This window comes from Loxodonta africana, chromosome 10, assembly GCF_030014295.1.
Source record: "Loxodonta africana isolate mLoxAfr1 chromosome 10, mLoxAfr1.hap2, whole genome shotgun sequence".
Taxonomy (NCBI): domain Eukaryota; kingdom Metazoa; phylum Chordata; class Mammalia; order Proboscidea; family Elephantidae; genus Loxodonta; species Loxodonta africana.
In genome coordinates this window covers 12,511,189-12,534,392 of record NC_087351.1, presented here as the reverse complement: position 1 = coordinate 12,534,392, position 23,204 = coordinate 12,511,189, and the positions used below count along the sequence as shown (strand labels likewise).

Sequence of the window (23,204 nt, the reverse complement as noted above, 5' to 3'; positions counted from 1 at the left end):
ACTTTGTTAAATATGTATTCTTTTCCATATAAGCATTATAGTTTTAGCTGAACTGTTCTATTATAAGATACACAGGAAAATTACAATTTGCAAAACATGAAAAGGCAGGATAAAATTTGTTTAAATGAATTTCTCTTACTAATGTACAGAAAAACTATCATACCTGCATACAGGTAAGAATCTTCAAAAAAGATCGAAAACCTTCAAGGAATTGCATTCTTAATCTCTCTGTCCATACTGTGGGCTTGCTGATTAGGATATACCTATCATTTCAAGAGACAAAGACATATTTCAGTTCTCTATTCTGAGATCATTTTAAGATTCTCAAGACGACAGACAATGTTGATTCCTCCAAATTATGGATTCTAATTTGTTACTGTAATTAGCTGCTCTGAGCAGGGCTAGAATTAGTTATTGTTTTATTTTAAATACGACCAGCAAAACGTGAACGTTCCACATGCCGTAGATGTCCACATTAAGCCTGGCTTCTCCACACCACACCCTCAGAGCTTAGTCCGAGTAGGGAAACCTATAACTGTCCTGGAGCCCTGGTGGCGCAGTGCTTAAGAGTTCGGCTGCTGATCAAGAGGCTGGCAGTTCAAATTCACCAGCTGCTCCTTGGAAAAGGAGGCAGTTCTACTCTGTCCTGTAGTGTCACTATGAGTCAGAACTGACTCGATGGCAATGGGTTTGTTTTTTTTTTATAACTGCCCTAGTCTGTCACAGCTAACTATGGACAACCATAGTACAGATTTTCTAGGACTGTTGAGATTCACATCCTTCACCCAAAGGGCCAGCTGAAATCTCTTCAGCCTTGGGATATCTGGAACAGATTTCCTGCCTGCATGGTTTCAAAACCTAGAACCTGGGAGGATATAAGCGCCTATGTCATCTTTTGCTTTATTTCTTTAAAAGAGGAGTTAGATTACCATGAATATATGAGTTTGCTCATCAGAATGTACATTTTTCATGAGATAAACAGGCCCACTTTAACCTACAATTTACAAGACCAACATTTCCTTTGGCAGGAAAGACAATGACTGGTTTCACAGCCAATGAGAACAATGTCTATCTTAGAACGGTATCTCAGGAAACAATTGTTATATATAGCAGGTATTAGGAATACAAAAGTGAACAAGACACACTCTGTATCTTTCAGGCCTTCCCTTGAGGTTCAAAGTGCAGTGGGGAAAACAGATACAAACAGCGGCCACCGCAATTCAATGTTAAGTACAAAAGAGGTACAAAGGAAGGAATGTAGAAACATAAATGACAAGGCAACAAAGATAGAAAAAAAATTTTTTTTTTTTTAGTAAAAATAGTGAGGTTTGGGGTTTAATTTTTCCCTTTCTTTAGATCTCCATTAATACGTTGAACGTCCATTAAAAATATAATCATCAAGACCTTACCAAAGAAATAACTTTGAAATATACTAATTACCATCTAAATCTTTTAAAGGTAAAAAAGGCTAAAGTTTAAAGTCTTCCACAATGAACAAATGGCATTAAAGTTGGGCTGTTTTCTAGAACACTGCTACTGAGAGTGTGGTCCACAAACCAGCAGCATCAGCATCACCTGGGAGTTGGTTAAAACGCAGAATTCTGGGCTCTCTGTCAGACCTACTAAATAAGAATTAGCGTTTTAACAAGCTCCCCAGATGGTCTGCATACACATTACAATATGAGAAGCACTCATCTAGAGTAGAAGAGAATTTACATTTCTAATTTTCAGTGACTTCACACAGGTCACTTCTGACTTCTGGAGCAAGTAAAGAAGATGTAAGAAACGGGAAAGACAGAACAAGGAAGGTGGCAATATTGAATTTTACCCAAGTCCTGTGACCTGGAAAACATCAATGGTTAAGGAAATTCCCTCACCTTTTATGTTCCCAGAAAATGATGGCTGACCAAAGTGGCCTTAATGTTCATCTCAGCTTGACTAAACTTTAGGCAGGCTTCTTCCTGACTCTGGGCCACTGATCTCCCTCTCAGTGGCACTTACATAATCCAAATGGAACATACTCTACCTGGCCATAACGGTAAACTCGAGAGATTAAGGAGATCCATGTGACCTATACCACTACTTAATCCTCCCTTACTTCCTTCAAGTCCCTGTGTAGTGTAAATGGTTCAGGCACTCAGCTGCTAACCAAAAGGCTGGGGTTTCAAGTCCATACAGAGGCACCTCAGAAGAAAGACCGGGTGATCTACTTTCAAAAAATCTGCCATTGAAAACTTTAAGGAGCTCAGTTCTATTCTGACACACATGGGGTCTCCATGAGTCAGAATCCACTCAAGGACAGCTGATTAACTTCCTTCAGTATTTTTTCACTACCTCCCATCAGTCTTTAAAAAACATCCTCCCCTCTGCTTCAGTGGAGTTGAGATGAGACTTAGTTCTGGCCTTTCTCCTCTATTGCAAGAGTCTCTTCCTCCACCCCATTCCCCACTCTCTCCCTTAAAATAAGCCTTTTTGAGTGAAGTCATCCTTGACTGTTTTAATACTGTCCAGTGCAATTTTCTTTGAAAAAGCAAAGAAAAAGTAGTCTGTAGGTAAATATATATGGCAAAATCAATTAAAGAAAAGCCGGGACAGGGTAGAAGAGTAAGGGGTAATTTGGTTTGAGTCTTCTATACTTTTCAGAAAGGAGTACTGCGAAATATTATAACTGAGTTATTTTTATTCAGAGAAGTTGTGCATAATCACATCCTTTGTCCTATCTTATGATCTCTGACTATAGTTATTCTCTATGGTGAATAATTTAGAGTTAACCTATCCCTAGATATCCATTTAATAAAACTTTAGGGTCCCTGGTTTGAAAGGTAACTTTAAAGTTTTTCCACTCTACCAATGCTTATAACTTCTCCCCTACCCCCACATCAAAATATAGATATCTCCAGTGACAGGGAAAAGGGAAACTTTACATATTTTGAGCCCCTGTTCAGCACATGATGTGTTAGGCTTATCATATGTTCTCATGTAATTTACTCATGAGGGGCCTGTGAAATTTACTAGCAGATGCTGTATGCAAAGGAGCTTTACTTACGCTACGTCGTTTTATTCTTGCCGCGTTCGCATAAGGTAGATGATGTCATCCTGATTTGTAGATCATTTGCCCAAGGTTGCAAAGCTTGTAAGTGACAGAAGTGCTATTTGAGTTTAGCACTGTTGATCAGTAAAGTTCACGTTCTCTTCACTACATTGTGTAATCGCACAGAATACGTAAAAAACACACCAAAATTAGAAATAACCACAAATAGGCAATGTCTTTTAGTTGTTTCCGTGATGAAGTCTAAATTCTTCCAGAATTTTAACTTTCCATACCCTGACTGTATCCTCTAACTTACCTGACTGAAACTCAACATGAAATAAGTTTTGTTGAGACCACAGCAAATGCTGTGTTCAGCCTACTCCAGGAAACTTTATTCTCTCAAAGCAGTGTGTTCCAACTTTGGGTAGCCCCTTCTAGCTGTTAGAAAGCTTCTTATTTTACAGTGAATCCTGTCTTTATATAGCTTTCATCTTCTGGTTCTAGCTCTCCCTTTGTCCATTCAGAGCAACTTCAGTTCCCCTTTAACTTGAGGAAGGGTTTGAAGACAGCATTTGTTATCTGTCAAGGCTTCTATAGGTTAAGGTGCATCAGTTTCTTTAACAGTTCCCATTTCATATTGTTTGAAATCCTTTCCAAATCGTTGTCTTTCTCTTCTGGACCTGTTCCAGTTGAATGTGTACCACTTAAGGTTTATGCTAAAAATGAACACAGTATCCCAACTGAAGTCTACCCAGTGAAGAGTAGAAGGGAGGGATTATTACCTCCTTCATTCTAAATGATACGCCTCTACTAATTTAATTTCATTTGTCCCCCTGTTTTTTTTTTTTTAAGGAAGGTATGTGATGGAGTACTTTGTTTCTCCGTTGCTAATTCACTGTGGAAATGAAACTTAGAAAAGAGATGCAGTTGGACTTTGATTCTATTAAGGAACAACATTATCTTTTATTTCTCTAATCTATAAAAGACATTGCCTATTTGTGGTTATTTCTAATTGACAATGATAAAATCAGGGTTTCAGGAAGAAGTAGGGAATGCATAAGCATGTTAGGAAAGAATAAGATATGACTATAGACTTTCTCCAATGAGAGACTGCGAAAGTGAGGCTGAGTGATTATTTATGAAACAAAGGATAAATATCTCACTGGCATTTTAGCCAGGTCTCAGAGCAGGTTTTGGTGTGTTTTTTACGTATTCTGTGCGATTACACAATGTAGTGAAGAGAACGTGAACTTTACTGATCAACAGTGCTAAACTCAAATAGCACTTCTGTCACTTACAAGCTTTGCAACCTTGGGCAAATGATCTACAAGTCAGGATGACATCATCTACCTTATGCGAACGCGGCAAGAATAAAATGACGTAGCGTAAGTAAAGCTCCTTTGCATACAGCATCTGCTAGTAAATTTCACAGGCCCCTCATGAGTAAATTACATGAGAACATATGATAAGCCTAACACATCATGTGCTGAACAGGGGCTCAAAATATGTAAAGTTTCCCTTTTCCCTGTCACTAGAGATATCTATATTTTGATGTGGGGGTAGGGGAGAAGTTATAAGCATTGGTAGAGTGGAAAAACTTTAAAGTTACCTTTCAAACCAGGGACCTTAAAGTTTTACTAAATGGATATCTAGGGATAGGTTAACTCTTAAATTATTCACCATAGAGAATAACTATAGTCAGAGATCATAAGATAGGACAAAGGATGTGATTATGCACAACTTCTCTGAATAAAAATAACTCAGTTATAATACTTTGCAGTACTGAGGACAATAGCAGAGACATTTTTTCCTGTATGGTAAGCAGACCCAGGGCATTCCCCGATTTAACACCAGTGATAACTCTTAGTGCTGCCTCTGGGCTATCTTTGTTTATTTTCTGTGTGTGTCTAATATGTAATTTATTATGCCTGAGGAATAAATCTGAATCACACTGGTGATGCCCTACTGAGTTCATGCATCATCTCTACTTCTGAAGATGTGATAACGTTACAATGCACTGGACTTTAAAGGGAGATTTACATGCCATAAGTATACTTAGAAATTGAGGAATTTGAGAAAGCCTTGAAGCATTTTCCTCAGTAACACCAGGGATCCACAGTGAAGTTCCAGAAATCTGTCATATGTATTTTTAAACAGACTAAAGTGTCTTTAAGTTGGATTGGAAGCCCACTGTTTCCACCCGTATATACCCCGCAGTCACTAGAAGAAGGGGACAGAACTAGAAGGATTACTTTCCAAAGGACTAGAAATAAAAAATCACGCATACCATGGAGCTCTTTTCTTAGATAGGAAACTGAGGGAAATACATTTTGTCTTAATATATTCTTTTAAAAAAGAATTTTTGAAGTCTCTGATTTACTGAATAGTTGATCTGTCATAACCCTTATAATACTCACATCTATTTCTAAAATCAATGGAAATTTCTTTCCTTTTAGGTCCAATGATCCTAAACATAATCTATCAAGTGGTTCTAACTTCAATTTAAAAGGAAACTCTCAATCCTCTTCAGAGAGGAAAAACTTAATGAAGAAACCCTCGACGAACATCAACAACTTGATCCTATATTTATGAAAAGTTGTCTCTGGGTGGCGCAAACAGTTAAATGCTCGACTACTAGCCAAAAGGTTGGCGGTTTGAACCCACCCAGAGATGCCTCAGAAGACAGGCCTGGCGATCTGCTTCTGAAAGGTCAGAGCCTGGAAAACCCTAAGCAGCAGTGCCGCTCTGCACACGTGGGCCACCATGGGTTGGAAGTGACTTGATGAAAACTAACAGCAGCAGCAGCAGCAGCAGCAGCAGAATTTGTATGAAAAGGGAGTTAAAAAGAAATTAGCATCAATAAGGTTATCTAAAACTCTGCACAAATAAACTACAGAAGAGGGACAGGACCGAAGTCCTTCAGCACGAGGGAAGGAAGATTCATTTGAGAACTCTAAGAGACGGCAGTTCCTGTGACAGACAGGCCCTACTCAGTTACCTTCTTGATTAACCTGTTTCACAACTCAGTAAGAAGTTTTCACTTAAGGCATTTATGGACACGAGACAGGAGCAATTCTTTGTATTTTCCAGCATTATAAAGAGAATCCTAAATAACCAAAATGACCAGAGGTTGATTTATAAACAAGCATACTGTGTTTTACAGGCACCCTCACCTTTTGACCCCAGCAACTTACTTTAAGTCACATATTACAGCATATACTCTTCCCAGTTTGTCCTGGCTGTAACCCTGGAAGTTGAATTTATTGTTCCTGTCCAGGTACTCAGGTAAAACTTCTAGAAGAGTTTCAGTGATGACAGAAATAACATTCTGCTCTTCAATAAGATGTCGAGCCTGCAGAAGATTTCATGAATATTGTCTTTAGCATTAATTCATCATAATATGGACTTAAAGTATTCACTTTGTTGGTCAGAAAGTTATTTAGTGTTTATCGGGCATAAAACAGTCCTTACTTTCATAGAATAACAATTACTGAAGTTATTTGCTAAAAGTAAAAATTCCTACTCCTCAGTAACTAACAAACACCTGTGCGGACACCCCAAGCTCATTATACAGGTTACCTACGTAAGTGTTAACCATCAGTAATCACACAGTGAGAAAGTAGAACAATATGGCTTCTATCACATCTCTATCTATTCTGGCGTTCCCCGCTCTATTCACCCCCAACGCAACTTCTCTTCCACATCTTTTTCTCCGGCCTTTTCAAAATGGCCAAAATGCCCAGAAGAAACACAGAAAGAAGGCCTATGAAGCACCATCGCAAGCAGTGTTTGACAATCATAACCCTCTCCCTTCTTACTTTTATCTCACTCTGATTTATCCCCCAAACAATAACTAGACAACAAAAGAATGGTAAATTGTTTCCGTAGACGAGACAGCACTCCTAAATTACTCTAGAAACCTAGACAGCAGCTCTGGACCTCACCTGCAGGGTATCAGGACATTTGGATACAGGCAATGCTATCCCTCCCAATCCATAAGCTACCCAGCCCATGGGTACCACAAAAGTATTATGCAATTGTCCAGATGGAATTAACTCACCTTAGTGATCCTGACATTGTTTTAATTTGATACAACACTAAGAAAAATTTTTTAAAAGTAAAAGGATCTTTTTAGAAAGGCTGCAAAGAAGTCATCGATACGTACCAGAGTAGGGACAGTAAACATCTGTACCGAGAGGGCAGTTACAGAGATGCTTCTGTCATGATCATCACTGATATACTCCTTCTGCAGCTGTTTATAATACTGGAAGACACAAGAAGAAAGATCAATTACAAACCACCATTAAAACTTTTACAATCCCAATTTTAGCAACTGCTGCCAAGTCTGTTTCTATCTGTAAGATGAGCATAAAATTCCTATTTATTAAGGCAATACTATCATGGTCAACAAAATATATTCCAAGCAATTAGAAACAGAGTAACAAACAAAAGACCAAGTATGAATTCAGCTACCCAAAGTAGCAGAGGCGGAAGTGACAACTGCAAAACAAAACAAAACTAAACAAAAAAACCACACAGGTAAAAATTGCAGAAGACTGCAACAGTGCAGTCTAGTTTATACAATCTTTAGTAGATTCTGCCCCAATGGTATAGAGCATGGGCTATATTCAAAGTATTTATCAGCTGATATGAGCTGGAAAACAAACCAATCAGATCCAACCCAGGCAACAGACTGGATGCACACTACAAATAACTGCTCATCTGTACTGTTACATAACAGCTAAAAATCAGCCCTGACATAGTGGCAGAATAAAAATAATACACACAGCCATGTATCAAGCATCTATTTTGTGTAAGCACCGTGTTGGACACTTGCCCTACATATTTAATTTTTCCCTTCAGAATTCTTACAAAGTTTAAGAAGTGACCATGGTATACAATAAAATAACATCAAAGTAGGGAGATTAACTTTCGTATAAGAAAAAACAATTTTCATTTGAGATGACAGATGTAATCCAACATTCTATCTCTAACAAGTTTTAGAAGAATATAGCTAACATCTCTGCCATCACCTTTCAAGGAGGAGGCATACACCAAACATCGTAGTTGCCTTTAACAATCTATTTTTAAAATCCCAGGAGTACAGGTATCTTATCCTTCGGCATCATTTGTCTACCACAATCACTGTTTCTTTCTCTGTTTCCAATCCAATTCTGGGTCCTATTTCTGGCCCTGTCTTAAGTCTTACAGAACTGCCTCCAACTCAAAATCAGAGGAAGCCAACAAGTATTTATTGGCTCCCTTCAAGAAGTCCCTGTCTTACATAACCTTGCAATCTAATTTGGGAAACAGACAAAAAAAAAAAAAAAGTAAGGGATATATGACAGGTCAATACAACAAAAAGGAAGCTATATGTTTTACCTCCATGTTTTAGCCTCAAGCAGTTGAGTATAACTCTTGACCACCTAGCTCCTACCTACCTCTAGCTTGAACATCTATCCCTCTTCCTCATTTATGCCTTTCAACTAGTCACGTCTACTCATTATAATTTTACTAACAGGCAAAATGATTAAATAAGATAAATGCATGTGTGAATGTGATAAACTCCCTTTGCCTGGCTTAAGCAAACGAATAGGTCATTTTCCACCTATCTCCCTTCCCAGACTGCTGTCTCCATATGACCAACTGTCATTTGGAATATATTAATGTAACATAATAAACTTTTGAGAAACAAATCATAAAATTCAGTCCTTCTGATTCATAATTACCCTCTTTGTTTTTATTATTTCATTTACAAAAAACTGCCTTCTATTCTTATTTACTGACATCTATTTATATATGAAGAGAAATTACCTTCACAAATTCCATAGTAAAGAGCTTTTTGTATTCCATCTCCATAAAAAAACTGCTGAAGATCAACTCGTGAAGAATCTTTCGGGCACCTATCGGTCAGTTTTTTGGAAGTGGAGGTACACCACCAAGACAAAAAGAACACTTCAGTTATTAGAAGCAGCAAAATATTATCAAAACATTTCTCACGCTAATGGACTACATAGACTCACACATAAATAGCATTTATGCATTAATATTTAAGTTACAACTTAAAATACATGTACCATATTTTTACAAAAATAACACGCACCTTCTGCATCTGTTTGCCAGCTTGCACCCTCCCTGCCCCTGCGAGCTATTTTCTTGGCACATTATGCTAATTTTTAAAAATAGCAACATGGGAAGAGCACTGGCATGGTAGTGCTTGTGAGGGTGCCTGGGGGTGGGGGGGCACACCATTTTATCTCACTTCATTTCATCCTCTCCCAACCTTTCTCCATTCCTTTTCACTCTATTTCCCACAAAACTACTCTTCCTCTGTACTCTCCCTTCTCCATTCCCCCAGCTTTCCTTTATCTTTTGCTTTTGTTCTTCATTTAGATTTAAAAAATGAGAACTAACACAGCTTTAACAACAGCACTACTTCACAAATGTACACACACACGAGTTTTTACTGGCCCTGACTAAATGAAAAGGCACTATAATTAAAAAGGCAATAGCCCTGGGTTTTAGCCCAGAAAAGTACATATTGATTGATAAATCTTATCTTTTTAAAGTATAACATCTCATCAATCAAGATCATCGATTTAATCACAAGGATACAAAAGCAATTTTAGCACCACTATAATAAGTCATCAGCGAAGCTCTACCTACCTTTATAAAGCCTTGCGTCCCACAGCATCAATCTGCTTATGAGACAGGGATTCTCAGAGCCAGGCTCTTCTGTAAGGCATGCCTGGCAGAAGACCTGTCTGAAGTCACCTACAAACAAAGAAGTCATAGAACTTTCATTCTCACAACACTTCTCCCAAACGTAGGTTTCCTGTAGCAACCTAGGACAAGACTAATATTAACACTTTCATACTTGAAGTCGGGAATAGTTCTGTCAACATAAAGACTCGTTCTTTAAAGGATTAAGAGCCAATAAAAGCTATTTACAGCATTTGAAATGCAATTCTGAAAATTAATCAAAATGTATAAACCAAAAAAAAAGAAAAAGAAATTTTATTTCATATTCAACGACATTTTAAATTTGTGGTTAAGGGAAACACACACACACACTGAATAAGACAAACAGGAAAATAAGAAATACAGGCTACATGCTTACTTGAATAGCTCATAACTTTGTTCATCCAGCAGCCAAGACGCAAAGCAAATCTCTGATGAGCCATAACGTCAGAGTGTAACACTTCTACGTGAAGTGGATGTTGAGAGACATTTTCTGAATGACTCTATAAATGAAAGGAATATTAAAACAAAAAAAAACTGGTTTTAACTTTGCTTTTAATTAAGCAATCTACTCTTTAAAAAAAAAAAAAGAAAGAAAAGAAATCCTGTAGCAACCCTCACAGTTCTACAACTCTGGGTCTAAATGCCCCAGTCCTATCTCTACTAAAATGTCTAACTACTTATTTTTCCATTTGGGCTCTTGTAATGTGCATTTCTTTAAAATTCTCTTTTTTTCCCTAATTCAGAAAGTTACCTTTATATCTTCTTTTGCTTCCTGGCAAGTGGCATAAGCACCTGCTTTAACAGCCCGGCGACCCTAATTGCAGACAAAAATGAGAATTAGGTAATGCACTGACAACACCGACCTATAAGGTATATATAGCCTGAAGACCTAATGAGCTCTCAATTATTAATGGCTTGCTGCCTGCCTAAAAGTACTAAGATCTGACGATACCTGAAAATTATATGTAAATGTTTAACATCTTTAGGAAGCATCAGAACTTTCAATACCTCCAGCACAGAACTTCTATAGTTTAGGATGCTAGGTTTCTAGCCTGAGAAGAATGCCAGTTCCCTACTTATTGTATTCTATTTATATTAGATAATAATGATAGCTTATGTTTACTAAACTCCTACTATGTGTTTTAAGTACTTTTCATGAATGAACTCAGATCTCCTTAATTTGTGTTCCATAACAGCTTGTTGTCCACTAATGGGTTAGAAGGATGGTGGGACACTGACTCCTCAAGCCCGGGAAGGAGGTGGGCAAAGTCTATAAAAGATTACCTGGAGGATCACTCTTCTACCCAACTGTAAAAATATTATCATTTTCTATGTGTGCCATGATGTGAAAAGGGTCACGAAGCACTGCCTTCCTCATTTAACCTTTACAAACACCCCATGAGGAAGGTGCTATCATTGTCCCTATTTTACAGATGAAAAAGCCAAAATACAGAGCGGTTAAGTAGCTTGTCTCCAATTCACAAAGTTAACAAGTGGTAGATCCAGGGTTTGATGACAGGCAGTCGGTCTCCAGAGCTGCACTCCTAACCATCGTGTTCTATTCCCTCTCTAGAGCCTCAGTGTGTATGTTTAAGAACTACCCAAGTATGTTTGGACTATTAATTACACCACCTAGGTTCTCACTAGAGAAAAACAGACACAAAAAAGCCAAGCCACAAAACATTAAAAAAAGAACAGATAAGACAGTAATAGCCATACATCTCAAGTGTTAAGAAGTATGAGATACTGGCAATCAACTAATGCAATGGATCTCAATATAAAAGGGGTAAGGGGAGCAGATCACTTGAGAAGGAAGGAGTTTTTTCAAAATACATGGGTGTCTCAGTTATCCAGTGACACTCTAACAGAAATACCACAAGCAGATGGCTTTAACAAAGAGAAATTTATTCTCTCACGGTTTAGGAGGCTAGAAATCCAAATTCAGGGTGCCCGTTCTAGGGAAAGGCTTTCTCTCTCTGTCGGCTCTGGGGGAAGGTTCTCATCATCCATCTTCCCCCGGTCTAGGAGCTTCTCAGCACAGGGACCCTGGGGCCCAAAGGACACCCTCCCCTCCTGGTACTTCTTTCTTGGTGGTATGAGGTTCCCCTGTCTCTCTGCTCACTTCTCTCTTTTATATCTCAAAAGAGATTGACTTAAAATACAACCTAATCTTGTAGAGTGAGTCCTGTCTTATTAACATAACTGTCTCTAATCCTGCCTCATTAACATCCTAAAAGTTAGGATTTGCAACACATAGGATAATCACATCAGATCACAAAATGGTAGACAACCACACAATATTGGAAATCATGGCCCAGCCAAGTTGACACACATATTTGGGAGACACAATTCAATCCATAACAATGGGTATTTCTTTCTCTTCTTCTTCCCCATATTCCCAATTCTGATACATCAAGCCTGGGCTAACATTTCTACTTTGAAAAAAAAAAAAAATTCTCCCCAAGTGATTCTCATAAGTTCCCTTTATCATTATGGCTGAAAACACATAACTATAAGTATATATCTTCACGGTTATACAAACTGCAATTCATTCTTATCTAGCCAAGAAGTACATTTTTCACCTAAATGGGGTGTACAACATTACCTCACATCCTATTTTCTCCCTTTGAATGAGCATGCGACCATGGCTTTTCTTGCTATCATAATCACCTTACAGGGTCCTGGCAACCAAAAAAACAAGTCAACCTACCACTAGGTAGGTTAGCTGTAGCCACAGGCTTCTCCATTTTGACTACAGAAAAAAAAAGAAAATTTTTTTTTCTGTAGTCAAGAGTAGTAAAAAAGAAAGCAAGGAAAAGGACAAAGGTTAGGAAGAGATAGGCCAGACAATGGAAGACACAGACCTTTTCCATCCCATTTGCAAACTAACAAAGCCTAGCCCCAAGCTTTCCCACACCAAGTCCTTTCCTGGGGAGCTAGTTTACTATACTGGTATGTGATTTTTCAGAGTCCTAAGACCACAGTGTTGGTTTTTTTTAAGATGATAGTAGATTCATTATAACGCTCTAGGAATAATATTATATTTACCAAGCTTTTCTCTTAAAATCCCCAATGTTAACCTTGTAGATAAGATGGCAAAATGTGGAATGGGAAAGAACATCACTGTATTTTTTTAAATTTCTTGAATGCTTTTTTCTTTCATAAGAATGAGAAAAAATAATTCTTTGAAGGCAGAGAACATATTTGACTTATCTTTGTACTCTTTCTAAGTGCCTCTATAAATGTGTTTAGTGAAAGAACAAAGGAGGAGGACTCACACTTCCCAATTTTAAAACATATAAAGCTACAGTAATCAGAACAGTGTGGTATTGGTATGAGAATAGACACATAGGCTAATGACGTAGAATTGAGAATCAGGAAATAAACCCATACACATATGGTTAATTGATTTTTGACAAGTGTGCCAAGTCCATTCAACAGAGAAAGAATACTATCTTTAATAAATGGTACCAGGACAACTGGACTCCTTGAAAATAATAAAGGTGGACCTGTATCTCATACCATATATAAAAATTAACTCAAAATGCATCAAGGATCCAAATATACAAACTAAAACCATATAACTCTTAGACGAAAATATAAGAGTAACACTTCAGGACCCAGTTTTTACAATGTATTCTTAGATACGACAACAAAAGCATGAGCAATGAAAGACAAAATAGATAAAATGGACTTTGACAAAATTTAAAATTCATCAAGGGACTTTCTCTACCAAGAAAGTGAAGAGACAAACTACAGAATGGGAGAAAATATTTGGTAACCACATATATCTGATAAAGGTTTCCCCATCCATTCCCACTACCATCGAGTCAATTCCAACTCAAAGTGACTCTATAGGACATAGCAGAACTGCCCTCTTGTGTTTTTAAGGCTGTAGTCTTTTCAGAAGGTGACTGCCACATCTTTCTCCCATGGAGCGACTGGTGGGTTCAAACTGCCAACCTTTTGGTTAGTAGTCAAACACTTTAACCACTGCACTTCCAGGGCTCCAATAAAAGTTTATTGTCCAGAATATATAAAGAACTTATACAACTCAACAATAAAAAGACAAACAACCCAATTGAAAAATGAGCAAAGGACTTAAACATTCTCCAAATAGCCAACAAGCATATGAAAAGGTGCCCAATGTCATTAGTCATCAGGGAAATGCAAATCAGAACCACCATAAGATACCACTTCACCCCTGCTGGGATGGCTAATATCAGAAAAATGGAAATAACAAGTGTTGGAAGGGATGTGGAAAAATTGGAACCCTCATCCACTGCTGTGGGATGCAGCTGCTGTGGAAGTTGGCAGTTCCTCAAAAACTAAAACTACCATATTGGTAAAAAATTAAATCACCATACAAACCAAAAAAAAAAAAAAAACCAAACCCAGTGCCGTCGAGTCGATTCAGACTCACAGCGACCCTATAGGACAGAGCAGAACTACCCCATAGAATTTCCAAGGAGCGCCTGGCAGATTCAAACTGCTGACCCTTTGATTAGCAGCCATAGCACTTAACCGCTATGCCACCAGGGTTTCCTGAATTGCCACATGACCCAGCAATTCCACCTCTAGATATACACCCAAAACACTTGAAAGCAGGGCATTATTTACAATAGCCAGAAGGTGGAAACAATCCAAATATCCACCAATAGATGAATGGATATCATAATGTGACACAGATATGATACGAATGAACCTTAAAGTAAAATAAGTCAGACTCAAAATGACAACTACATGAAATATCTATTAATGGGAAATGCACAGAGACAAAAGTTTTGCCAGTGGTTACCAGAGTATGGGGTTGGGGGAAATTGGGAGTCACTGCTTAAGGGGTACTGGGCATATGTGTAGGGTGATGAAAAGACTTGGAAATGGAAAGTGGTGACGGTTGCCCAGCATGGTGAATGTCATCAATGTCACTAAGGTGTGCACTTGACAATAGTCAAAGGCAATTTTTTTGTGAAACATTTGCCACAGTAAAAAAAATGTATTTGGTGTACCAAGACACAAGTACACTGTTGTATTTTACCAAGAATATTCAGTTGCCCATACATGTATTGCCAGCGTACAATCTTATATTTCAAAGATGTTAGGTAAAATTCTGAGCATCTTACCAGCATTACATGACAACAAGCATATTTCTTAAAAAATAAAAACCTTCAGTGGAAAAAAAAATGTTTAATGAACTGATTTAAGAGTACCACATTTTAAGGTCTTTGCAACTGGCATTTATCCAGGAGGGGAAAAAAAAAAGAGAGCTTGACCAGTATGAGCTTATAATCACAAGACTAAGAGTTGAAGAAAATAGAAGAAAGCAAACATAAAAATTATAGAATTCTTAAAATATTTGATGGGGTGCCATCTGAAAACAAGATCTTTTGTGGGGTATTCCAAAAGAAATAAATTAGTGTGAAAGGGAGAAAATACATGGAGGCAGATATGGCTGGACACTGGTAACATTTTTTTCTAATAAGAGTTGTCTAATAAAAACAGCCAGATACAGAACCAAACCCGTCAAGTACTCAAGCAGAAGTTAAAGGACCAGCGGCCAGGGATATTGTGCTCTCAATATGAGGATGGCCAAGATCAGTGTCTTCCAATTTTTCCTATCTTACATCTTAAAATTTACTTCAGTGAACAAAGTCTTAGTAGAAAAAAAGCTCCAACTGTTTTTCCTATGAAGGATATTTTTAAAGATTGCCCGTTAATATCTTTGTGATTACAGCTATCTTACTTTATGAACTAGACCCAGTATAAATACACATTTAATAACTGTTGTGAAAACGCAACATCCCAACTACACTTTGTACAGCTAATAGTTGAAAATCACCAGCCTGGATGATCAAAGCTCCTTTTATGATCTATGACCATAGTATAGCAATAGTAACACGGGCCCTAACACCTGTTTTAACCTGGTATCATTTTAAAGGACTAAAAATGTTGGCTAAACACCCTGTTCACCTTTCTTTTTCTTCTATTCCTTCTTTGTCTTCCTTTGCTAGCACCATTCTTTTCTTTCTCTTCTCATTTTTTTTTTTTTTTTTTTTTGGCCTTCTTTTCTGCCTCTGATTAATTCTCCTTTCTTATTCTCTTCCTTTTTTCTTCCCCGGTAAATCCCCACCTTTCTCCTGTCTTCCTTCAAGACCGCCTTGCCTATCTCTTACTTCTCTTAATCTTCTTAATTATAGATAAATACAGCTTTCAACCATTCCTTTGCAAACCTACCCATACTGTTATGCTACTTACTTTCATACAATAAACCTGCTTTGACAGTCTACCAACCACAGAGAATCAAAAGGTTAAACTCTTCACAGTTGTGTTAAATAATAACTAATCTGGAAACGCAATCAACCTGAGACCGGTAACCCATTAACACAGATCTGCTACTGTTATCTCCTAACTTGGCTACATCTAACCTTAAGAGGCCATTCAAAACTTAGGGGAAAATACAGTTTATGTTTATATGCTGACTATATTTTTTTATATCAACAAATAACTGATCTCTTTAGCCAGTGAGCAAAGAGAATTATTTGTATAGAAGAGAAATGTTAAATAAGATTCACGCAATTCAAAATGTGGTCCTTGGACCAGGTGCAACAACACTACGTGGGAGTTTGTCAGAAACGCAGAATCACAAACCTTGCGCCAAACCTACTGAATCAGAATCTTCGTTTTTAACAAGCATGATTCACATGCACATCAAAGTTTAAAAAGCACCATTTCAAACCAGAATTTTGGTGTAGTTGAAATGGGTTATAGGGGTGCCAAGATATTGACCCCCTCAGACCTCGAGGTACCAGAAACAGGTTTGTGAAAGAGATAACAGTATTTCAAGGGGTTGTTCTCAGGATTAAATGAGGTAATACATGTAAAGTATACCATGTCTGAGACATGTAAATGCTAATATTATTCATTGTTCCCACCCTTTGCTTTCTCTTGCTGTTTGCCCTTTCATTAATGATTTACAATCACATAAGACATACATAAGAAACACAAAAGAAAGTCAACCACCTGTTTTAATTTTATATGAAACCATCGCTTTTAAAACCCACGAGGGAAATGGAAAACTCTGAGCCACTAACGCCATGCCACTTCTTCCCCTAGATTACACGCTGTTAAGTGAAGACCTCATTTCGCTTTGGATGAATGTTAAATAAAAGTCGAATCATTCTTGCACTAAAATAATTTTAATAAATCATGTTAAGATATCAGAAATAATCAACTTTTCATAATTCCTGCATTTATTCATTTATTCAATAAAAAATTACAGAAACAGACTAAAGTTACATTGACATTCTCAACTATGCTTAGCCAAATACATTCAATATGGGTAAGAGAACAATTCAATAAGGTAACTTTCTAATCATTTAGAATAAAAAAGGAAAAGTTTATAAATACTTATCTAAAACCATAAAACACACACACACACAAAATCAAGTTCTATCCAATTTATCTAGGACGTAAGGAATAAATGGAGAGGAAGGCTGTACTTAACCTAAGACTAAGGCATGTGGCAAGGGCTCAGCCAACGCCTGACTGCGAGGAAATTGATGTCAGACAGCAGCGTAAGTCAAATGGAGCTCACAAACCTCCTTGTCTATGGCCGTGGTGTGCAATTGGGCCTCTGCGAGCTCACAGTCAAGGGCTCTTTGCAGACTGTATATGACGTGGTCATAGGAATGGTGTTCGTCATTGAAAAGGACACAATAGTATCTTTCATTTTTCTCCCTGTTTAAAAAAAAAAAGATATATTCACACACTACAACAAATAAACACAGGAAAATGTGAAAAAGAGAGTGAAATAATATATGACCTCTGTATTGAAGCAGCACCATGCGGTTTCCTACAAGCGAGGAAGTACCACTGTAACCATGATACCGGCAATGACTGTGTTACAGTGCTGGGGAACTAAAATAACGCAGATAAAAGTATGACCTTTTCCGTTTTATCCCGTATCTTTCTTATTACTTTCAGAAGTCTCAGTTTGGTGGCAGTATGTCTTTTAACACCACTCTCAACTCTTGTTAATCTCCCTTTTTGACAAAGGGTGACAATCCTCAGAATGCAAGCAGGCAACGACAAATTGTAAGATTTTATTAACATTTAGTTTTTACTGAACTTATTTTTGAGCTTACCTTCTATTTAAGTGATACTGGTTTTATAGTTCTTAAGTTTAAAAAAAGTAGGCATACGGAATTAAAGTGCCAGCACTACCACTTAGTCGTGGGACCATAGGTTGCTCAATCTGTTTATCTTGCTGAGGTGACAGTGCGTTTTCCATCTCAGAAGAGTATAGTATCAACATGCTATAGCGGTTCTGCAGATCTCATAACATAGTCAGTGAAAATACTAAGTAAGCTGCCATGGTCTACAGAAATGGTAGGTGTTGTTACCAATTTTAGATGGTTTACAATATACTTTTAAAATAAACTCAATTAATTGCCAGAACACTGGGAGGCAGATTTTCTCAGCCCTCTTATGCTTTTTTTTTTTTTTTTTTCTTATGCTTAGGAAACTGGGGTTCAGAGACTCATCTGTGGTCACAATGCCAACAGCAGTTGAGAGGAACGAGAACTCAGATCTATAAATCCAGAGTCCAGTGCTGCCCATGTACACAACCACACTCAGCAACTCTCCTCTATAGGCAGGCAGACTGCTAGCATTACCTTCACTAGCACAAAATTTCTTAAAGCCTTTAACTGAGATTATCACCTACTTGAAATTAAATCCCTTGTGGAAACAAGTGCTGATGATCTTTATTTTCCCAAGCCCAGCAAGAATCGGAATAAATAAATTTAATATTTTTATATACAATTCTTAGTTCTCCTTCCAAAAGCAAAACAAAATCCAGCAAACTCAGAGAATAACTGTATTTAGACTGGTGCTGCAACTCTGTGAATTGTTTCAAAGCTTTTTATACAATTGTTCCTAATGGTACACAGGTAGAAAAATTCCCACAAGGCACAAAGTATACCTTCATATCACATCCAGAATTCTCTTTTACATTTGTTAAGATCAAATATTAATGTTGCTGAAAGACTCGTAACTGTCAGAATATCTGCTTTTTAGCTAAAAATTTTAAAATCCTTACAACTGTAATAATCCTAGACAGCAAAGCACAGGCAAAAGTTTACCTCCTCGTTCCACTGTTAAATTTTTCTCAATAAGAAAAAGACCCAGAGACCTGGGCTAAGAGGAGACTCAGTGCTCCAAAGTCCCTACCTTTGGCTCACAAACCTCTCTGAAAACCTGGGGCCAGTCCAAGCCAGGATCAAACTGCACAATTTACTTACCTACCGGGGTAAAAAAAAAAAAGTAGCTGCTATATATTATAAACCATTTAGAACAAGACCCGCAAAATGCTGATTTTCTTAAAAATTAAAAGTTCCTGCCATCTAAGATACATCTACTGGTCCCATCCCCGCTAAAGCAAAGGGTAATGAATAAGATCAAAGACATGAGGGAAAGATTAGTCCAAAGGACTAATGGACCACAACTACCACAACATCCACCAGACTGAGCCCAGAATGACCAGATGGTGCCTGCCTACCACCACTGACTACTCTGGCAGAGATCACAATACAGGGTCCTAGAAAGAGTGAGAAAAAAAGGTAGAACAAAATTCAAATTTACAAAAAAAAAAAAAAAAGACCAGGTTTGCTAATCTGACAGACACTAGAGAAACCCCAAGAGTATGGCCCCTGGACACCCTTTAACTCAGTACTGAAGTCACTCCTGAGGTTCACCCTTCGGCCAAAGATTACACAGGTCTATAGGGCCAACAACACACATAAGAAGGTCAGGCTTCGTAGTCCAATCACGTATACAAGGGTAATGGGCACATCAGCCCAAAAGCAAAGATGAGAAGGCAGGAAGGGACAGGAAAATTGGATGAATGAAAATAGGGAACCTGGGGTGGGGAAGAGGAAAGTGTTGACACATCACAGGACTGGCGACCAATGTCACCAAACAATTTGTGTATTAAGCATTTAATAAGAACTAATTTGCCATGTAAATTTCACCTAAATCACAATAAACCCTCCTCCACCACCAAAAAAAAAAAAATTAAAAACTCTCGACAGGCTCTTCTTTTGGCTTAATTTCTATACAGTGCCTAACTATATGTCATACAAATGGACATTTTGAAAGCACTGCTGAGATAATCTTTATGATTTTTTCATAATGATAATAAATTAAGCAGTAAATAATAACAACAAAAACATTTATTTCTCAATATAAATAATCATCTTAAAACTTCTCCCTTTTGACAACTTTCCCCACCTTATCTGAAGCTCAGGGGGCAGTTCTTTTTCCTCTTCCCATATAGTCATTTCTACAATGTATTTTATCACTGAAGGGAATATTTTCCTGGCTTGAGCAATTACCTCTTCATTCAACGGACAATGTGAATTCTGTAAGAAAGCACAGAATGACATACGACCAACATTTACACGCAAATAAATGGATGAGGGAAATAACATTACTAAAATAATTATTTTAACGAATTAACTACACCATCTTCCAGGAAGGAATTCAAGCTGAGCTTATGAGGATTGCTATTCACATGAGTTCAGTTCAATCTCTCGTGGCCAAGTTGGTGCTACAGACGAGAGACAAGAAAGAAGGAACAACAGAGCTCTCCTTTGGTGGTGTGCTCCCATAACAGTGTTTTTCTCTGCAGTTCTACAGAGTCTAATTATGATACGGTCATATAACAATTGGTTTTATAGCTTATAAAAACTTTCCTCATAATTTATCTCAACTGATCCTCACAGCCACTCTGGAAGACAGGCAGAGCCGGTATTAATCACAATTAAAAGGAACAAATATTACTGAAAAATAATAAATTAAAAGATAAGGAACGTAGGGTAGGTCAGTCTGTACATAGCAGAAGTAAGGCTAAAACTTAGGCCTTTGGACTCTCAAGTAAAACAATGTTCTTTTCATTATGGAACCAAAAAACCAAACCCACTGCTGTCAAGTCAATTCCAACTCGGTGGTCCCATAGTGTTTCCAAGGCTATATATCTTTATGGAAGCAAACCACCACATCTCTCTCTCTTGAGGAGCCGCTGGTGGTTTCGAACTGCTGGCCTTACGGTTAACAGCCTAGAGCTTAACCACTGTGACATGAGGGCTCATTCCAGAGCACTGCTGCCTTAATAAATGGCTTGTTCAAATCAACTAGTTAGAAAACCAATGCAGTAGAACGCTCTACATCATAAGCCACTGTTGTTGTTACTTGCCGTGGAATTGATTCCGAATCATAAGTGTACAGATTAGTACTGCACTCCACAGGGTTTTCAAGGCTGTGACCTTTTGGAAGCAGATTGCCAGGCTTACTTCCGAGGCACCTCTGGGTGGATCTGAAATGCCAACCTTTTGGTTAGTAGTCCAGCACTTAACCATTTGTGCCACCCAAGAACTCCTCTTAAGCCATTGTTGTTGGGTGCCATTGAGTAAATTCCAAGTAGAACTGCCCCACAGGGTTTTCTTGGCTATAATCTTTACAGAAGCAGATCACCAGGCCCTTCTCCTGCAGAGTCACTTGGTGGGTTAGAACCATTGACCTTTCAGTTAGCAGCCACTTCACTGTTGTGTCACCAGGACATATACCTCTTCCTAGCATAATGAGATACCATTTTATGCCCATGAGGATGGCTATAATCGAAAAGCAGACAATAACAAATGTTGGTTAAGGATGTGGAGAAACTGGAACCCTCATTCACTGCTGGTAGGAAAGTAAGAAATAGTGCAGCCACTTTGGGAAACAGTCTGGCAGTTTCTCCAACAGTTAAACATATGTTGCATGAAAACTTGTATACAAATGTTCAAAACAGCATTGTTTATAGTAGCCAAAAATAGAAACAGCCCAAATGGCCATCAAATGATAAATGGTTGGACAAAACGTGGTATATCCATACAATGGAATACTATTTGGCAATAAAATGAATAAAGTACTAATACATCCCACAGCATGGATAACCTTGAAAACATTTATGTCAAATGAAAGAAGCCAGTCACAAAAGACCACCTATAGTTATGATACCATTTTTATAGGAAGTCCAGAAAAGGTACATCTCTAGAGACAGGAAGCACATTAATGGTTGCCTAAATCTGAAGGAGTTGGGGGAAAATGGGAAGTAATTGCTAATGGTTATAGGGCTTCTTTTTGAGGTAAGGAAAATGTTCTAAAATTGCTGTGGTGATGGTTGCACAACTTTGTGAATATACTAAAAACTACTAAATTATATACTTTAAAAGAGTGAATGTTATGCTTTGTGAATTATATCTCAATAAAGCTGTATAAAAAAGAGCAAACAGGCTCCTTAAGGCAAAAAAAAAAAAAATCAGTAGAAACTCAGTATCAGACATTTAATACTGAATTTTACCCTAACTGCTGTAGATTTTAGTAATGAACGATTTTATTCTGTGGTCACAGAACCACTAACAACCCTTATACTCTTTATCTTCTATCTCACTCCCCCAGTACTCTATGATTTCAATTTTTACTCTTCCTTCAATATGTCCTCTTTTCTCTGGAGATTTTGTTCAACAGTCTTTACTGGAGAGAAATAAAAAGGCACAAAGATACTAAAACCAATACTTACCTACTTCAACCCTGTTTCCTAACCTTGTTTCAGCTCAATATTTCCTTTCAATTCTTCATGAAAGTAGTCTGAGGTGAACAGTTAAAAAACTACTCATCACTTATATATCATTCTAAAGCTAAACTCTTTCAAATAGGTTCAGTAGGTACATAAGAAACTTTCAAGGAAAGCACGTATAGCATAGAAAGTAAATTCAATGGGGATGTATAACTTAAATGGAAAATGTACTATAGGACTAGGGAAAATCTGCTTTTACATATACTAAAAAGATACTTCTCTTCAAAAGACATTGCCAAATACCAGATGATTGGCTATTAGCATCAGTCCGGGTCTGATTACACTTGGACAATCCCCATTATACTTGGCACAATGCCATGCACCTGGTAGACTATGGATTTCACATCCACCAAAGCAGAGATACACAAAATGTTAAGTATATAGGATTATCTGTGCTGTATGAATTACTTAGTTATATCACTGTACCAAAAAGAATTGATCGACATTCAACCATAACAGGAGGCAGTGTATGATCAAGAACCGATGGTACTGAAGGAAGAAGTCAAAGCTACACTGAAGGAACTGGTGAAAAACAAGGCTCCGGGAATTGATGGACTACCAATTGAAATGTTTCAACAAATGGATGCAAAGCTGGAACTGCTCACTCGTCTATGCCAAGAAATTTAGAAGACAGCTACCTGCCAGCCAGCTGGGAGAGATCCATGTTTGTGCCCGTTCCAAAGAAAGGAGATTCAACAGAATGTGGGAATTATTGAACAATATCATTAATATCACAAGTAAAATTTTGCTGAA

At 37.7% G+C, this 23,204-nt stretch overlaps 1 protein-coding gene across 5 annotated transcripts in view; it reads right to left on the bottom strand.

Annotated features, from left to right (window-relative positions):
- The window catches only part of UBR1 (ubiquitin protein ligase E3 component n-recognin 1), a 155,548-nt gene that overhangs the window by 81,857 nt on the left and 50,487 nt on the right, over nucleotides 1–23,204 (bottom strand). For 3 of the 5 annotated variants that reach the window (XR_010323102.1, XM_064292073.1, XM_003418686.4), the window contains exons 5-13: nucleotides 20,066–20,196; nucleotides 17,374–17,512; nucleotides 10,527–10,589; nucleotides 10,152–10,275; nucleotides 9,698–9,805; nucleotides 8,846–8,934; nucleotides 7,197–7,295; nucleotides 6,226–6,383; nucleotides 164–263 (exon numbers count right to left, since the gene is read on the bottom strand). Coding sequence is in view for 4 of the 5 variants with exons in the window: in XM_064292073.1 (XP_064148143.1) it covers nucleotides 164–263; nucleotides 6,226–6,383; nucleotides 7,197–7,295; nucleotides 8,846–8,934; nucleotides 9,698–9,805; nucleotides 10,152–10,275; nucleotides 10,527–10,589; nucleotides 17,374–17,512; nucleotides 20,066–20,196 (1,011 nt within the window). In the remaining variant the exon portion in view is untranslated. Of the gene's footprint in view, nucleotides 1–163; nucleotides 264–6,225; nucleotides 6,384–7,196; nucleotides 7,296–8,845; nucleotides 8,935–9,697; nucleotides 9,806–10,151; nucleotides 10,276–10,526; nucleotides 10,590–17,373; nucleotides 17,513–20,065; nucleotides 20,197–21,029; nucleotides 21,144–23,204 lie in introns of those variants that run through there. The other 2 variants (XM_023558738.2, XM_023558739.2) reach the window with 2 other exon arrangements.